General features: G+C 43.8%; 2 protein-coding genes across 2 annotated transcripts in view; both read left to right on the top strand.

The window, feature by feature from the left end:
* The window catches only part of LOC143292341 (ADAM 17-like protease), a 34,007-nt gene extending 27,965 nt beyond the window's left edge, over window positions 1-6,042 (top strand). The window contains exon 12 of the mRNA XM_076602530.1: window positions 5,969-6,042. Coding sequence (XP_076458645.1) covers window positions 5,969-6,042 — 74 coding nt within the window. The remainder of the gene's footprint in view (window positions 1-5,968) is intronic.
* A 36-nt stretch (window positions 6,043-6,078) lies between these two features.
* LOC143292340 (disintegrin and metalloproteinase domain-containing protein 17-like) overlaps window positions 6,079-19,544 on the top strand; it is a 38,198-nt gene continuing 24,732 nt past the window's right edge. Inside the window, exons 1-3 of the mRNA XM_076602529.1 lie at window positions 6,079-6,228; window positions 6,632-6,701; window positions 14,802-14,846. Coding sequence (XP_076458644.1) covers window positions 6,079-6,228; window positions 6,632-6,701; window positions 14,802-14,846 — 265 coding nt within the window. The remainder of the gene's footprint in view (window positions 6,229-6,631; window positions 6,702-14,801; window positions 14,847-19,544) is intronic.

The following is a 19,544-nucleotide window of genomic DNA, read 5'->3' as shown; positions in this document are numbered from 1 at the left end:
TACACGAATGGAAACTATTCTTAGAATGTTGTTTGATACAACACAGAGATCAGGATGAGGATGTTCAGCTCACAGATCTTGGCTAGAACCTGCAAAAGGATACATTTAGATATACAGTAATTGTAGAATCATTGATGTAAGCCTTGTGTGCCACTCTTGTTGTTAGTAACTAACTGAGTTGGATAGTTTTGTGTCCGATGTTGAAATAGAGCATGCTGGGGGGATTCTCCTAGGAAACATGTAAACTGTAGTGGCTGTCTTGATTTTAGTGTGGGACTGTTCGGGTGATGCACCATGGTGACAGAAGTAAATGGAAGATAACATGAATCTGTCCATACATGACAGGACTCACCCCTAGCACACAAGTGGAAAGGAATCCTATAACATGAATCTGTCCATACATGACAGGGCTCACCCCTAGCACACAAGTGGAAAGGAATGCTATAACATGAATCTGTCCATACATGACAGGGCTCACCCCTAGCACACAAGTGGAGAGGAATGAAATAACATGAATCTGTCCATACATGACAGGGCTCACCCCTAGCACACAAGTGGAGAGGAATGAAATAACATGAATCTGTCCATACATGACAGGGCTCACCCCTAGCACACAAGTGGAGAGGAATGAAATAACATGAATCTGTCCATACATGACAGGGCTCACCCCTAGCACACAAGTGGAAAGGAATGATATAACATGAATCTGTCCATACATGACAGGGCTCACCCCTAGCACACAAGTGTAAAGGAATGCTATAACATGAATCTGTCCATACATGACAGGGCTCACCCCAAGCACACAAGTGTAAAGGAATGATATAACATGAATCTGTCCAGACATGACAGGGCTCACCCCTAGCACACAAGTGGAAAGGAATCAAAAGTGAGAATAATCCCATACTACTTTATTGGAGTTATGTGCCACGGAGGTGTGAGCATGAGAAGTATTATTATTATTGTGGAGATACACTTTGATGAACTTTTAATGAAATGTTTTCTGTTTGTTGTTCATCATTTGGCCTGGTCTGATTGAAACAAAATGTTTTCTGTTTGTTGTTCATCATTTGGCCTGGTCTGATTGAAACCAAATGTTTTGTGTTTGTTGTTCATCATTTGGCCTGGTCTGATTGAAACCAAATGTTTTGTGTTTGTTGTTCATCATTTGGCCTGGTCTGATTGAAACAAAATGTTTTCTGTTTGTTGTTCATCATTTGGCCTGGTCTGATTGAAACAAAATGTTTTGTGTTTGTTGTTCATCATTTGGCCTGGTCTGATTGAAACCAAATGTTTTGTGTTTGTTGTTCATCATTTGGCCTGGTCTGATTGAAACCAAAAGTTTTCTCTTTGTTGAACATCATTTGGCCTGGTCTGATTGAAACCAAATGTTTTCTGTGTGCATGTGCGGCGTGAACAACACAGAACTGGGTAAGTTTGTGGCTATCTTTGTCACTGGTAAAAATGTATAAAAAAAACACAAAAAACATGTGTGTCTTCTTTCTGTCTTTCTTTGCTTTACGTCTTTTCACTGTTTAGTCATATTCAATTCTTCTTCTTCTTCTTTGTTCGTGGGCTGCAACTCCCACGTTCACTTGTATATACATGAATGGGTTTTTTATGTGCATGTCCATTTTTACCCCGCCATGTATGCAGCCATACTTCGTTTTCAGGGGTGTGCATGTTGAATATGTTCTTGTTTCAATAACCCACTGAACGCTGACATGGATTATAGAATCTTTAATGTGCATATTTGATCTTATATTTGCATATACAGATGAAGGGGGTTCAGGCACAAGCAGATCTGCACACATGTTGACCTGGGAGACTGGAAAAATCTCCACCCTTTACCCATCAGGCGCCGTTACCGAGATTAGAACCCGGGACCCTCAGATTGAAAGTCTAATACTTTAACCACTTGGCTGTTGCACCCGTTAGTGATATTAGATGAATTATTAGATGATTTATTACTGTTGTGCTTATATGTGTGTGTAGGCATGAGAGCTTGGTGGGTAGTTGGGGGGGTGGGAAAGAGGTGGTGGGGTGACTGTGACAGGGAAGAGGTGGTGGGATGACTGTGACAGGGAAGAGGTGGTGGTATGACTGTGACAGGGAAGAGGTGGTGGGGTGACTGTGACAGGGAAGAGGTGGTTGTGACAGGGAAGAGGTGGTGGTATGACTGTGACAGGGAAGAGGTGGTGGGGTGACTGTGACAGGGAAGAGGTGGTGGGATGACTGTGACAGGGAAGAGGTGGTGGGGTGACTGTGACAGGGAAGAGGTGGTGGTATGACTGTGACAGGGAAGAAAGAGTTGGTGGGGTGACTGTGACAGGGAAGAGGTGGTGGTATGACTGTGACAGGGAAGAGGTGGTGGTATGACTGTGTCAGGGAAGAGGGGTGACTGTGACAGGGAAGAGGGGTGACTGTGACAGGGAAGAGGGATGACTGTGACAGGGAAGAGGGATGACTGTGACAGGGAAGAGGGGTGACTGTGTCAGGGAAGAGGGGTGACTGTGACAGGGAAGAGGTGGTGGGGTGACTGTGACAGGGAAGAGGTGGTGGGATGACTGTGACAGGGAAGAGGTGGTTGTGACAGGGAAGAGGTGGTTGTGACAGGGAAGAGGTGGTTGTGACAGGGAAGAGGTGGTGGGGTGACTGTGACAGGGAAGAGGTGGTGGGATGATTGTGTCAGGGAAGAGGGGTGACTGTGTCAGGGAAGAGGTGGTTGTGACAGGGAAGAGGTGGTGGGGTGACTGTGACAGGGAAGAGGTGGTGGGGTGACTGTGACAGGGAAGAGGTGGTGGGGTGACTGTGACAGGGAAGAGGTGGTGGGGTGACTGTGACAGGGAAGAAAGAGGTGGTGGGGTGACTGTGACAGGGAAGAGGTGGTGGGGTGACTGTGACAGGGAAGAGGTGGTGGGGTGACTGTAGAGGTGGTGGGGTGACTGTGACAGGGAAGAGGTGGTGGGGTGACTGTGACAGGGAAGAAAGAGGTGGTGGGGTGACTGTGACAGGGAAGAAAGAGGTGGTGGGGTGACTGTGACAGGGAAGAGGTGGTGGGGTGACTGTGACAGGGAAGAGGTGGTGGGATGACTGTGACAGGGGAGAGGTGGTGGGGTGACTGTGACAGGGAAGAAAGAGGTGGTGGGGTGACTGTGACAGGGAAGAAAGAGGTGGTGGGGTGACTGTGACAGGGAAGAAAGAGGTGGTGGGGTGACTGTGACAGGGAAGAGGTGGTGGGATGACTGTGACAGGGAAGAGGTGGTGGGATGACTGTGACAGGGAAGAGGTGGTGGGATGACTGTGACAGGGAAGAGGTGGTGGGATGACTGACAGGGAAGAGGTGGTGGGGTGACTGTGTCAGGGAAGAGGTGGTGGGGTGACTGTGACAGGGAAGAGGTGGTGGGGTGACTGTGACAGGGAAGAGGTGGTGGGATGACTGTGACAGGGAAGAAAGAGGTGGTGGGGTGACTGTGACAGGGAAGAAAGAGGTGGTGGGGTGACTGTGACAGGGAAGAAAGAGGTGGTGGGGTGACTGTGACAGGGAAGAAAGAGGTGGTGGGGTGACTGTGACAGGGAAGAGGTGGTGGGGTGACTGTGACAGGGAAGAGGTGGTGGGATGACTGTGACAGGGAAGAGGTGGTGGGATGACTGACAGGGAAGAGGTGGTGGGGTGACTGTGTCAGGGAAGAGGTGGTGGGGTGACTGACAGAGAAGAGGTGGTGGGGTGACTGTGTCAGGGAAGAGGTGGTGGGGTGACTGACAGAGAAGAGGTGGTGGGATGACTGTGACAGGGAAGAGGTGGTGGGATGACTGTGACAGGGAAGAGGTGGTGGGGTGACTGTGACAGGGAAGAGGTGGTGGGGTGACTGTGACAGGGAAGAGGTGGTGGGGTGACTGTGACAGGGAAGAGGTGGTGGGGTGACTGTGACAGGGAAGAGGTGGTGGGGTGACTGTGTCAGGGAAGAGGTGGTGGGATGACTGTGACAGGGAAGAAAGAGGTGGTGGGGTGACTGTGACAGGGAAGAAAGAGGTGGTGGGGTGACTGTGACAGGGAAGAAAGAGGTGGTGGGGTGACTGTGACAGGGAAGAGGTGGTGGGGTGACTGTGACAGGGAAGAGGTGGTGGGGTGACTGTGACAGGGAAGAGGTGGTGGGGTGACTGTGTCAGGGAAGAGGTGGTGGGATGACTGTGACAGGGAAGAGGTGGTGGGGTGACTGTGTCAGGGAAGAGGTGGTGGGGTGACTGTGACAGGGAAGAGGTGGTGGGATGACTGTGACAGGGAAGAGGGGTGACTGTGACAGGGAAGAGGTGGTGGGGTGACTGTGACAGGGAAGAGGTGGTGGTATGACTGTCAGGGAAGAGGTGGTGGGATGACTGTGACAGGGAAGAAAGAGGTGGTGGGGTGACTGTGACAGGGAAGAGGTGGTGGGGTGACTGTGACAGGGAAGAGGTGGTGGGGTGACTGTGACAGGGAAGAGGTGGTGGGGTGACTGTGATAGGGAAGAGGTGGTGGGGTGACTGTGACAGGGAAAGCTGAAGAAAAAGTGACAGTGGTGGAAAAGGAAGAGCATTCTTTTCTGCATAAACACTGTATGATTTCACAAGATCTAGTTTGAATTGCATTCAAATGGAACAGATAAATAAACTTCTAACTGGTCTTAACTGGGAGACATGAATTTTTCATTTAGGCCTTTGGGTTGCTCACTGTAACTGGCTTTATACAATCATGGTAATATCAGCAGTCTGAATCTTTAAGCCTGTTTATATGTTGATCATGGGACACTTTTTCCATACACCTAGAACAGTCTTGTGGAAGTGATTGTATTCCCACAGTAGTTTTTCACTGTTTTGATTTTCTGAAATTATAAACCTGAGAAAGAAACTGTCGTGATTATGAAGTACCAGCAGGTAGCTTTTCTGGCTTCTGTGTGAAAACAAATCAGTCTGTGTAATAACCGTGCTTGTTTCTTTGTTGTTGTTTTTTCCTGTGTCAGTACTATCAATCATAAAAACACTGTTTGCTGTACACTCACTGTGAAGGATTCACACTATTTACATATGTCCTAGAGGTTGTATTGGTGGTAAAAGCAGCATCCATCAATAGAATTGAATTGATTTTAATGACTGTGCAGCAGCAGAGAAACATTCAGCTTATTGACCTTTATCCCCACGTGTAGATGATTATCATTGTTATCATTAACGTCATCGTCATCCTCCTGTTTACCCACAGTGAGTGGCGATGTGACGTGACCCATATCTCTGTGACCCAGGTCACAATGAGTGGTGATGTGTCGTGACCCAGGTCACAATGAGTGGCGATGTGTCGTGACCCAGGTCACAATGAGTGGCGATGTGTCGTGACCCATACCTCTGTGACCCAGGTCACAATGAGTGGCGATGTGTCGTGACCCAGGTCACAATGAGTGGCGATGTGTCATGACCCAGGTCACAATGAGTGGTGATGTGTCGTGACCCATACCTCTGTGACCCAGGTCACAATGAGTGGTGATGTGTCATGACCCATACCTCTGTGACCCAGGTCACAATGAGTGGCGATGTGTCGTGACCCAGGTCACAATGAGTGGCGATGTGTCGTGACCCAGGTCACAATGAGTGGCGATGTGTCGTGACCCAGGTCACAATGAGTGGCGATGTGTCGTGACCCATACCTCTGTGACCCAGGTCACAATGAGTGGCGATGTGTCGTGACCCAGGTCACAATGAGTGGCGATGTGTCGTGACCCATACCTCTGTGACCCAGGTCACAATGAGTGGCGATGTGTCGTGACCCAGGTCACAATGAGTGGCGATGTGTCGTGACCCAGGTCACAATGAGTGGCGATGTGTCGTGACCCAGGTCACAATGAGTGGCGATGTGTCGTGACCCAGGTCACAATGAGTGGCGATGTGTCGTGACCCAGGTCACAATGAGTGGCGATGTGTCGTGACCCATACCTCTGTGACCCAGGTCACAATGAGTGGCGATGTGTCGTGACCCATACCTCTGTGACCCAGGTCACAATGAGTGGCGATGTGTCGTGACCCATACCTCTGTGACCCAGGTCACAATGAGTGGCGATGTGTCGTGACCCATACCTCTGTGACCCAGGTCACAACTGGGGAGCGGAGCACGACCCGGACACGGACGAGTGTGGGCCCAGCAGTCGCAACAACGGCAAGTATGTCATGTGGCCCTACGCCGTGCCTGGCTTCGAGGACAATAACAAGGTCAGTGCAGCCAAGGGTCACTCCAGGGGCTGTTACTCTTGTTGCAGGAGTCACAGGGGCAGTTACTCTTGGTCCTGGAGTCACTTATCTTTGATTTAATGCCTGGTCAACAAGTGATTTGAGACAGATAAAAAGTGTGTGCTTTGCATGTGTGTATGCAAGCATGCTCCAGCTGTATTTGTGATGTATTTGTGTGTGGATGTGTGTGTGTGTATGTGCATGTGTGTGTGTGTGTGTGTGTGTGTGTGTATGTGAGAATGTGTGTATGTGTTTTCTTGTTTTTACTGTGTGTGACTGTGTAATTTGTGTATGTTTTCAGTGTGTTTGTGCATGTGTATCTGTGTGTTATAATGTGCCCAAGAAACATGTATGTGAATGATTCAGTTCCTGTCTGTGTCCCCAGTTTTTCTCTCCCTGCAGTAAGCGTTACATCGCTCCAGTGCTGAGGTCCAAGTCATCCTTCTGTTTCCGAGGTGAGGAAGAGTTTGAAGAAGTGTGTTCTCTCATTCAGTGTGTTCACTGTGTTTCTCTGTGCATTCAGGACCTGAGAAATCCTTGTTCTCATTAATTGACTTTTTTAACGTTAGTTTGGTTGGTTTCGTTTCTGTCTTTTGCTGAATTAAGTTTTTCACTTGCTTTTTAGCAGTTGTTGTGCATTGTGTAACTGTTGTTTCTCCATAGTGTGAATGAACACTGTCTTGTGGACAGATTGGTCAGGGTGTTTGAGATGCACAGGGGTGGGTAGATGTAAGTGGGTGGGCGGAACTGTATAGTGTTGTTAGTGTGTGATAATCCTGGACAGGAAGATAGGAGCAGTTGGGGAAGTGATTACCATAATAGCGTGTAGAACGTCATAACCTTTTTTTTACCATAATCTGTAAACAGGACATGTCTGGGAAAGGCTTTGAAAGGCTTCTTGTGACTGTCTGAATATGCTTTATCTGTTTTGTGTTGTGGAGCCTGGTGAAGATTAGTGAAGAGAATGGAATGAAATGAAGTTGGGGGTGAGGAGAAGGGAGGGAGTGTGTAGCCCTCAAAGTGATTGTAACTGATGGCACTGTGGCTTTCTGGTTTGTACCCACCTCCCAGCTTGTACGTGTTGCTTGTGACTCAATTGTCTGCCCCTGTCTGGATGTCCTGTCTGCCCTTTCAGGCTTTCTGACTCTGGTTTCAACTCTTGGTCCAGGTCACTAAAATTCACTTCCTTTCAAACTCATGATACAGTTGATAAAAGTTTGTTCTACATGCACAAAGTTGGTGATGAAAATCAGTCTGTTTTAAATCATTTTATAATTTTAACTCAGGATATAGCTGAAAAAAAAAGAATGATTTCAAACTTATGATTTAGACGAGGAAAGAAATAGATTTAAAACTCATATTTGACAAGAATGAATAATTTAAAATTTGACATATAGTTTGGAATATAAAGAAAACAGACACTTTTCAGATTTTGTTAGTTGCTAACTGGTCAGATCTAAAGCACATTATTCTCAGTTTCTTTGAACAAACTGATAAATATTTTTTATCCGTTAAACTTCGTTTTAGCGTAGTTTTTTTCTGTTTGAAAAAAAGGCAGTTTAGCTGAAAATTTACATTGTGTTTTGTCATTTGCTATATTTGCCTACCATCTGTCCGTGTTGCTCAGAGTGAAAGCTTGTTTTGGCAGCTTGCGGCTTTTGGAGAATGTATTTTGGCAAAAAGAACCACGCTGATTTTAAGACCATAGCTCCACAAGTGATGGTCAGGGCAAAGCGTTGTCTGGAATGGAGAATGTATTTTGGCAAAAAGAACCACGCTGATTTTAAGACCATAGCTCCACAAGTGATGGTGAGGGCAAAGTGTTGTCTGGGATGGAGAATGTATTTTGGCAAAAAGAACCACGCTAATTTTAAGACCATAGCTCCACAAGTGATGGTGAGGGCAAAGCGTTGTCTGGAATGGAGAATGTATTTTGGCAAAAAGAATCACACTAATTTTAAGACCATAGCTCCACAAGTGATGGTGAGGGCAAAGGGTTGTCTGGAATTGTATGTGGATGTGGACAGCCCTAAACGTATGTAGTTGCACGTGGTGCAGTCTGTAGGGATATTGTAACCCCACATGGCCGTCAGTCCTGAAAGCGGCTTTGTGGACAGCAGGGCAATAAACATCATGTTTAGATTTGAAATATATAGTATTTTGTTTTAGGGAAAAGGACAGACATTGAATGTTTTTCAGTTTTGCATTTCAAGCATTGCTTTTCTGGTAGAATAGTCTCCTTTAGCTGTTATTTAATAGCTATATTTTTGATTGATATGAAAATATATTCCCTTCTCAGATATCAAATTTCAGTTTCATTATGATGGAAAGCAGTTTTTGATGTGTATGAATTAGAAGTTCAGTGATAGTGATGTAAATTGAACTGCTACATCAGAAACTGTTCAGTGAATGAAGTGATGAGAAGTTCAGTGATAGTGATGTAAATTGAACTGCTGCATCAGAAACTGTTCAGTGAATGAAGTGATGAGAAGTTCAGTGATAGTGATGTGAATTGAACTGCTACATCAGAAACTGTTCAGTGAATGAAGTGATGAGAAGTTCAGTGATAGTGATGTGAATTGAACTGCTACATCAGAAACTGTTCAGTGAATGAAGTGATGAGAAGTTCAGTGATAGTGATGTGAATTGAACTGCTACATCAGAAAGTGTTCAGTGAATGAAGTGATGAGAAAAGAAGTGATAGTGATGTGAATTGAACTGCTACATCAGAAACTGTTCAGTGAATGAAGTGGTGAGAAGCGTAGTGACAGTGGTGTAAATTGAGATGATAATGATATGAATACTTATATAGCACCTATCCTCAGAGACCAAGCTCTAAGTGCTTTACAGGGTCATTTGCACAACAGGCTGCCTACCTGGGTAGAACCAACTGACAGCTGCCATTTGGATGCTCATCATTCGTTTCCTGTGTCATTCTATCAGGTTTCAGTCCCGCACATATAATTATACTCATACAGACTTGCAATATTTTAGATGCAGCATCAGACACCATTTAGTGATTCATTCATAACGTGAGTATGGACGAGGTGTGTAGCACACTTACTGGCTGGTGTCAGGAATCAGTTAGCACTGCTCATCTGCTTGGGTCTGGGTCGTGGTGATGAAAACTGAACTCACTCATCAGAACTTTGTCTCTTCATTGTTCATCCATCATCCTTTCTGAACCCACAGAGTGTCTCTTCATTGTTCATCCATCATCCTTTCTGAACCCACACAGTGTCTCTTCATTGTTCATCCATCATCCTTTCTGAACCCACACAGTGTCTCTTCATTGTTCATCATCCTTTCTGAACCCACACAGTGTCTCTTCATTGTTCATCCATCATCCTTTCTGAACCCACACAGTGTCTCTTCATTGTTCATCCATCATCCTTTCTGAACCCACAGAGTGTCTCTTCATTGTTCATCCATCATCCTTTCTGAACCCACACAGTGTCTCTTCATTGTTCATCCATCATCCTTTCTGAACCCACAGAGTGTCTCTTCATTGTTCATCCATCATCCTTTCTGAACCTACACAGTGTCTCTTCATTGTTCATCCATCATCCTTTCTGAACCCACAGAGTGTCTCTTCATTGTTCATCATCCTTTCTGAACCCACACAGTGTCTCTTCATTGTTCATCCATCATCCTTTCTGAACCCACACAGTGTCTCTTCATTGTTCATCCATCATCCTTTCTGAACCCACAGAGTGTCTCTTCATTGTTCATCCATCATCCTTTCTGAACCTACACAGTGTCTCTTCATTGTTCATCCATCATCCTTTCTGAACCCACACAGTGTCTCTTCATTGTTCATCATCCTTTCTGAACCTACACAGTATCTCTTCATTGTTCATCCATCATCCTTTCTGAACCCACAGAGTGTCTCTTCATTGTTCATCCATCATCCTTTCTGAACCCACACAGTGTCTCTTCATTGTTCATCATCCTTTCTGAACCCACACAGTGTCTCTTCATTGTTCATCATCCTTTCTGAACCCACACAGTGTCTCTTCATTGTTCATCATCCTTTCTGAACCCACACAGTGTCTCTTCATTGTTCATCCATCATCCTTTCTGAACCCACACAGTGTCTCTTCATTGTTCATCCATCATCCTTTCTGAACCCACACAGTGTCTCTTCATTGTTCATCCATCATCCTTTCTGAACCCACAGAGTGTCTCTTCATTGTTCATCATCCTTTCTGAACCCACACAGTGTCTCTTCATTGTTCATCCATCATCCTTTCTGAACCCACACAGTGTCTCTTCATTGTTCATCATCCTTTCTGAACCCACACAGTGTCTATTCATTGTTCATCCATCATCCTTTCTGAACCCACAGAGTGTCTCTTCATTGTTCATCATCCTTTCTGAACCCACACAGTGTCTCTTCATTGTTCATCCATCATCCTTTCTGAACCCACACAGTGTCTCTTCATTGTTCATCCATCATCCTTTCTGAACCCACACAGTGTCTCTTCATTGTTCATCCATCATCCTTTCTGAACCCACACAGTGTCTCTTCATTGTTCATCATCCTTTCTGAACCCACAGATCCTTTCTGGGAATCCCCAGACTGACTGTGCACAGATCTTGTTTATCTCTTACAGGTTTTGCACTTTGCACACATAAATTAAAACAAAAAATGTATGTATATGTTTGTAAAGAAGAGCTGTAAAAACAATTTAAGATATGAATTAAAAAAAAAAAAAAAGAAAAGCTATACCAACAGACACATATGTGAGGGAATCATACCTGAAGTTGTTTTTTTTTGTCTCAGATAGTCATGACGCGTGGTTGTGTGTTCATCTAGTGCATTTTACCACATCTGCCCTGTCCGCTAATTTTCTGTTCACACGTGGTTGAAATTTTACCAGCAGTAACACAGCAGTTGAGATGTGTGCTTTCCCAAAGTAATCCACAGTGTGTAGAAATCTTTCCCAAAGTAATCCACAGTGTGTAGAAATCTTTCCCAAAGTAATCCACAGTGTGTAGAAATCTTTCCCAAAGTAATCCACAGTGTGTAGAAATCTTTCCCAAAGTAATCCACAGTGTGTAGAAATCTTTCCCAAAGTAAACCACAGTGTGTAGAAATCTTTCCCAAAGTAATCTACAGTGTGTAGAAATCTTTCCCAAAGTAAACCACAGTGTGTAGAAATCTTTCCCAAAGTAATCCACAGTGTGTAGAAATCTTTCCCAAAGTAAACCACAGTGTGTAGAAATCTTTCCCAAAGTAATCCACAGTGTGTAGAAATCTTTCCCCAGTGTGTAGAAATCTTTCCCAGAGCAAGGAGGTCGATTGCACCAGACTGCTTTCACATCAGATAACGAATTGTCATTGTTTGTTCTTTAGCATACAGTGTGAACACAAACTTCCAAAAGTCTTTTTTTCTCATAATATTTTGTTTGTTTTGGGGCTTTATTTAAAGATGTCATTTACATATATATATATGATAGTCAGTCGTGTCCAACTATGACCATCAGAACAGTAGAGGAGGCAACTGCTGTTCCGACTATTTGGGCTAGAATTTGATTATAGTGGAGAGTGTCTTGCCCAAGTTACATCCCCACGCTCTCGGCCAAGAGGGTTTTAGGATAGTCGGTGTTGGGATTGTTCCCAAAGGCCAACTAGCCCACAAGGCTGCAGCACTAAGAGCCAGTGCAATTTTGCCTCCTAGTTTGAGTCAGTCTTTCACAAAAGACTAAGCTGTAAATGATTTCTCATTGACTGGAGAAACCATTGATAATACAGCTCTCACTTTGCTGTTGGCCCAAATGTAAAACTTATGTCAATCTGTGATATAAGCCGAGTGTTGGGCCTAAGATATTTAAAGCGGATGATATAAGTACAGAGATATTTTAGAGGCTTTGGTTTAGTGACAAGGAAGGGTGTACTGAAAACAGTAGAAAAGTTGGGGCCAGCTTCTCTGTCTCTGTCTCTTTCTGTTTGTAACACGCCGTCTTCCTGTTGTTCTTTCAAATCCTGTTTCACCTGGTGATGCTCTCTGGGCCAGTCACTGTGGAATAGTTGGGTCATTTGTAACACGCCGTCTTCCTGTTGTTCTTTTAAATCCTGTTTCACCTGGTGATGCTCTCTGGGCCAGTCACTGTGGAATAGTTGGGTCATTTGTAACACGCCGTCTTCCTGTTGTTCTTTCAAATCCTGTTTCACCTGGTGATGCTCTCTGGGCCAGTCACTGTGGAATAGTTGGGTCATTTGTAACACGCCATCTTCCTGTTGTTCTTTCAAATCCTGTTTCACCTGGTGATGCTCTCTGGGCCAGTCACTGTGGAATAGTTGGGTCATTTGTAACACGCCGTCTTCCTGTTGTTCTTTCAAATCATGTTTCACCTGGTGATGCTCTCTGGGCCAGTCACTGTGGAATAGTTGGGTCATTTGTAACACGCCGTCTTCCTGTTGTTCTTTCAAACCATCATGTTTCACCTCGTGATGCTCTCTGGGCCAGTCACTGTGGAATAGTTGGGTCATTTGTAACACGCCGTCTTCCTGTTGTTCTTTCAAATCATGTTTCACCTCGTGATGCTCTCTTGGCCAGTCACTGTGGAATAGTTGGGTCATTTGTAACACGCCGTCTTCCTGTTGTTCTTTCAAATCATGTTTCACCTCGTGATGCTCTCTTGGCCAGTCACTGTGGAATAGTTGGGTCATTTGTAAGCCATGTCCCTGTAGACGATTAATATGTTGACAGCTCAGAAAGTTGGTGCTTGTGAGTGTTGAAAGTCAACTGGCATTAACAGTTCTTTGTGGGTGTGGACTGCCTAGATCAGCTGTGTGTAGTACTTTCTTTTCTTACATCAGATTGTGTCTGAACTGCACGGAGACTTAGAAGCCTTTAGATCAGCTGTGTGTAGTACTTTCTTTTCTTACATCAGATTGTGTCTGAACTGCACAGAGACTTAGAAGTCTTTAGATCAGCTGTGTGTAGTACTTTCTTTTCTTACATCAGATTGTGTCTGAACTGCACAGAGACTTAGAAGTCTTCAGATCAGCTGTGTGTAGTACTTTCTGTTTTTTTCTTACATCAGATTGTGTCTGAACTGCACAGAGACTTAGAAGTCTTTAGATCAGATGTGTGTAGTACTTTCTTTCCTTACATCAGATTGTGTCTGAACTGCACAGAGACTTAGAAGTCTTTAGATCAGATGTGTGTAGTACTTTCTGTTTTTTTCTTACATCAGATTGTGTCTGAACTGCACAGAGACTTAGAAGTCTTCAGATCAGCTGTGTGTAGTACTTTGTTTTTTTTCTTACATCAGATTGTGTCTGAACTGCACAGAGACTTAGAAGTCTTTAGATCAGCTGTGTGTAGTACTTTCTTTTCTTACATCAGATTGTGTCTGAACTGCCCAGAGACTTAGAAGTCTTCAGATCAGCTGTGTGTAGTACTTTCATTTCTTACATCTGATTGTGTCTGAACTGCACAGAGACTTAGAAGTCTTCAGATCAGCTGTGTGTAGTACTTTCTTTTCTTACATCAGATTGTGTCTGAACTGCCCAGAGACTTAGAAGTCTTCAGATCAGCTGTGTAGAGGACTTTCTTCCTTTCCTTACATCTGGTTTTTGTTTATACTGCGCAGAAACTTAGATATCTGAATGCTTTTTTAGAACTAGTGATCTTGTTTCTCTGCAAAAATTCACACTTAACAAGGTTTGCTCAAGACACTGTTAACAAAGTCTAACCAAGACACACTAATTATTAGAATTTCACTGTTGGCACATTTTGTTTATGCTTTGGGGTAGAAAGGGTTTTGACAAGTACAGTCTTTAAAACCATCATATGTTATAGTATAGATTTTTTTTTTAAAGTTTGTTTGAAACATGGATATTGTAGCATGTGACAAAAAATTCTTCTGACAGTAAACATGAAGAAGTTGCCTACATAGATATATCTTAAGATAAAACATTAAAGTCTTTCTGTTCATTATCATTATGTGTAATAAAGATGTTCAGAATGTGCATTTTTCACTTTATATTTGGAGCTTCACGGAAGGGGATCAGCTTTACAGTTGTACTGTACTGTGAATAGTGTGGGGAGTCAGGGTTACATTCTGTCACTTCACCCTCTGCCTCCTCTGTATAGCAAGGTGATCTCTGTGTTCCTCCATTGGTCAGTGATGTGTTGAATCTCTGTGGAGGTGTGTGTGTGTGCACAGACCTGTTGAATCTCTGTGGAGGTGTGTGTGTGCACAGACCTGTTGAATCTCTGTGGAGGTGGGTGTGTGCACAGACCTGTTGTGTTGAATCTCTGTGGAGGTGTGTGTGTGCACAGACCTGTTGAATCTCTGTGGAGGTGGGTGTGTGCACAGACCTGTTGAATCTCTGTGGAGGTGTGTGTGTGCACAGACCTGTTGAATCTCTGTGGAGGTGTGTGTGTGCACAGACCTGTTTTCCCCCGTCCCTTCATGACGTGTTACAGGTGTGTCAGGTGGGTTCGTTAACTCTCATGATCTCCCCACCTGCGTCATCGTTAACCACCTGACTTACTGCATGTGTTTTGATTGGCATTGCCGGTGTTTTGTTTTTGCAGAGTTTGTTGTCAAAGTAGATCCTGGCAACCAGACTGATTCTGGCTGTAAGTCACCCGCGGGGCATGCTAATCCCTCACCATAGAATGCTCTTACAGCCTCCTGTGTATACCTCTCTGCCCAGCTCTGCTCTGCTCCGCTATCTCCTTTTGCCACCCAAGCATGATGCAGGGGGGAGCACTCTGGGGACAGAACAAAGGGGGAGAACTCTGTTGGTCTGTGTGTGGGTTCTGTGAAGAAAATTGGGGGGTACAAGGTGAAGTGGTTTTGTGTGTGTGTGTGTTTTGTTGTCTTAGAGTTGACATAATTTTTATGTCAATTATCTGACAGTTTCTCTTTGAATACACTTAAGTGCTAAGTTTATAGCAGTTTTCTTTATTACCAAATGCGCAGCTGGATAAACCGTATCATTGATGACACAGGCAAGAGATGGAATTGGAACTTTGAATAAGATAAATTCTTTTATTTAGAAAAAAAAAAAAGCTGTCCAATCATCTCATTCTCCAATATATTTTTTTTCTCAGAAAAATGTAATCATTTTAGAACTTGAGGGAAAAAAAGAGCCGAAGAAAGAAAATGTGCAATTTTTTTTATTTATTTAGCTTTAAGACAGGATTTATATATATATATATATTTATTTTACAATAATTTTGCATTTAAACAGGATTTGTTTACAATCATTTTGCTTACTTTTAGTTGTCATTCATTTCATATTCTATCTTGTCAGTTTTGTCTTGTTTTCCCCTCTCTCTCCCTCTCTTCCTCATCTTTCTATCAATTTTACATACTTGCTTACTCAGTTTCACTGAAATCGCCGTCATGAAAAATGTGCTCTTTTTTTTAATGTGTCTTTTTCACATGTGTACAGTCATGCCCTTTCAGCAGTGTGTATTGCGTAGACACATCCTGTGGCTTGGGTGGCAAAATGGTTTTGGTGTGTGGCCTGTGTGTATTCAGTTACAACGTGTATTGTTGCTGTGTGTGCTGTGCTGGTAGCCTGCCTGTAGTACATGTGGGTGGGGGGGTGAGGGTGTGGGAGTCACTGATACTAGGGGGGGGGTGGTGGTGGTGGTTGTAGTGGTGGTGGTGGTGGTGATGTGTGGGGGGAAGGCATGAATGACCTTGCTTCAGTGGTTAGTGACGGATACCATAGTTGTATGTTGCTGTCTTCCATTGTACAGTGGATATGTACATGCACTCATGCTTTTTTTGTTTTGTTTTGTTTTTGGTTTTCATTTTAACTGACCCACGTTTTATGTGTGCTTGTATACCTTCAGGAGGATTGGTGTTGATTCATACCAGCTGTGAATTCTTTTTATTTAACCTAGAAGGTTCATGTATTTCTTTGTTATATCATCAGTAGGTTTGGCATGTTGTAAATAGTCATCAAAATCCATTTTTAGGTTTGGCATGTTGTAAATAGTCATCAAAATCCTTTTAGATGTAATCAGTATTAGTTGATAACACAAGGATCATTGACAAACGTATTGAATTGCTTGGATGTTTAGACCTTAGCTGTTTGTTTTGAGTGTGTTGTGTGTCTTCTGTGGGATAAAAAATTCAGTGTTCATTGTGTGTGAGTGATTTTTATGCAGTGCTGTTTGATAATTAGACAGCTAGTCAAGTCCAGCTTGAGAGGGATTGAGAGCATAGTGAGTGAAGTTGAAGGGGTTATAACATGCAGACTTCCCTTGTTGGGGAGAGGCACTGAACTTCCCCCAGGCCTCCCATCATTCAGTGATTGAGGCATCCTGATGGTGGACATCCTGATGGTGGACCTCATGGGGACTAACCCAGGCCTCCCATCATTCAGTGACTGAGGCATCCTGATGGTGGACCTCATGGGGACTAACAGTCTGGCCTCCCATCATTCAGTGACTGAGGCATCCTGATGGTGGACCTCATGGGCACTAACAGTCTGGCCTCACTTTACTGCAGCACAGCTCTGGCACTCCCAGCAGCAGCTGTGTACTGTGGAAAAAATGATAATCTTTTTCCTTCGTGGGCTGCAACTCCCACGTTCACTTGTTTGTACACGAGTGGGCTCTGACGTGTATGACCATTTTTACCCCGCCATGGAGGCAGCCATACTCCATTTTCGGGTGTGTGCATGCTGGGTATGTTCTTGTTTCCATAACCCACCGAACCTGACATGGATGGAGGATCTTTAATGTGCGTATTTGATCTGCTTGCGTATACAAACGAAGGGGGTTCAGGTACTAGCAGGCCTGCACACATGTTAACCTGGGTGATTGGAAAAATCTCCACCCTTTACCCACCAGGTGCCATTACTGAGATTCAAACCCAGGACCCTCAGATTGAAAAACCAACGCTTTAACCACTGGGCTGTTGCACCCATCAAATGAAAATTAATTCTCTTCCAGGAACATAGCTTGCTGCTGCCTGCTGAAGTGTTGCCAGTGGATTGTTTCTTGTTTTGTTTAGTAGAGTATGGAAGGCTGTCAGGGTCTGACCAGAACAGTGGGTGTGTGTGGAGGTCAGACATGTAGGTGTGGTGTGGTCTACATGGATCAGTCCCAGACTCTTTGGTGCCTCCTTGAAACTGAAATGGAAACTGTTTATTCTGTCAATATCAAGCATACTTTTGATGACTATGTTTCAGCATTTCTTTTTGATATGTTTCCATGCTGATTTCCATGAATACACAACATGGAATGGAAGCACAAATATATGGCTTCTTGTAGTTGTGGGAGAACGACATCCATACTGCTAAAACTTGTATTTGATAAAATACAGTAGTTGTAATCAGGTTTCTATAAAAATGTAATTTATTATTTTGCTTTTTTAATCTTTCACTCTCTCTGCTTATGTGTTCACTTCAACCCAGCCATTATCCATTTTTGATTGTCTTGACTGATTGCTTTAATTAACCAAACACTGATGAAGTCATATTAATATTCATGTTTCTGCTTTTACTGATGACGGTACTAATATCTGACAGCGTATTGTTACAGTTTCATACATTTGAAGAAGAGCTGGAGAGACAGAGAGAGTAGATAATTTGCTTTGCAGAAGAAGATGGAAGGAAAAAGTTGCGAATAACAAATAATTTTTTAAAATATTTATAAATGGCTAATGCATTGTCAGCTGATTGCTTCTTATGCGTAGCTCTTTGAAATACAGCTCTATCACCTTATATGCATGCTTACATTAGTTACAGAACAGTTTTATTTCAAATTTCTTTGGGTTGCTATCAAGACAGTGGAGATCATTGCGTGTAGAATTTTGTGTTGTGAAAATAGTAGTGATTGACTTTGTCACACAGAATCCTCAAGTCATAGGCCATTGTGATGGTTGATGTTACAATCACTAATTACTGGTTTTGTGGTGTGGTACGTAATCCCAATGTACATGACATAATTCTAATGTGATTAACATATAAGTGAACAGGTATGTGATGGTTAAGTCAGTGGGAATGAAGAAGGAAGGCTGACCAGTGTCAGTCCAGGGGAACTTTCAAGTAGAGAGACGTGTGCCACTCCCAGTGTAAAAGCTGGGCAGTGTTCTGTGAGAGATCTTAGCAGTCTTCATAGCGTTGAGTACGCTCCTAGGTCAGTCAAATTGGCATACACTTTGGAAAGTTCTTAACGCCAAGCTGGAGTCATGGCCTAGAGGTAACGCGTCCGCCTAGGAATCGGGAGAATCTGAACACGCTGGTTCGAATCACGGCTCAGCCGCCGATATTTACTCCCCCTCCACTAGACCTTGAGTGGTGGTCTGGACGCTAGTCATTCGGATGAGACGATAAACCGAGGTGCCGTGTGCAGCATGCACTTAGCGCATGTAAAAGAACACACGGCAACAAAAGGGTTGTTCCTGGCAAAATTCTGTAGAAAAATGTACTTCGATAGGAAAAACAAATAACACTGCACACAGGAAAAAAAAAGAAAAGAAAAAGGGTGGTGCTGTAGCATAGCGACGCACTCTCCCTGGGGAGAGCAGCCCGAATTTCACACAGAGAAATGTGTTGTGATAGAAAGAAATACAGATACAAGGCAGTCCTGGTGCACTGTGGGGACAGGGCAGAGGACAGCAGGGTCTTCATTGTGCAGTGTTGTGTTGACTTCAGTGTGACACAACCCTTTCCTGTGGTGCCAGTTCTCTTCATCACACATACACACAACTACACAGACATACCTCCAGCCCACCCCCAACACACACACACACACACACACACACACACACACACAACTACACAGACATACCTCCAGCCCATCCCCCAACACACACACACACACACACACACACACACACTCTCTCTCTCTCTCTCTCTGTCTCTCCCTCTCTGTCAAGAAGACCAGTTGTATGATTAATGCCAAGTGAACAATATGGTTGATATAGTGGGTGCAAACAGTGTAGTTTGACATGGTGATATATATGTGTACAGTATGGTTGATACGATGATGTATGAACTGTATGATTGACATAGAGGTATGTGAACAGTGTGATTGACATAGCAGTAGATGAACAGCATGACTGACATTTGAACAGTATGATCGACATGCACAGTACAATGATTGACATGTGAGCATAATGATTGACACATGAACAATGATTGACATGCAAACAGTATGACTGACACACACAGTACAATGATTGACACGTGAACAGCATGATTGACAAACACACAGTACAATGATTGACAGGTGAACAGCATGATTGACAAACACACAGTACAATGATTGACAGGTGAACAGCATGATTGACAAACACACACAGTACAA

The sequence above is a fragment of the Babylonia areolata genome, chromosome 18 (assembly GCF_041734735.1).
Source record: "Babylonia areolata isolate BAREFJ2019XMU chromosome 18, ASM4173473v1, whole genome shotgun sequence".
In the NCBI taxonomy this organism is placed as follows: Eukaryota; Metazoa; Mollusca; class Gastropoda; order Neogastropoda; family Buccinidae; genus Babylonia; species Babylonia areolata.
Note: the sequence above shows the minus strand (reverse complement) of the source record. Positions and strands in the feature narration are given on the sequence as shown.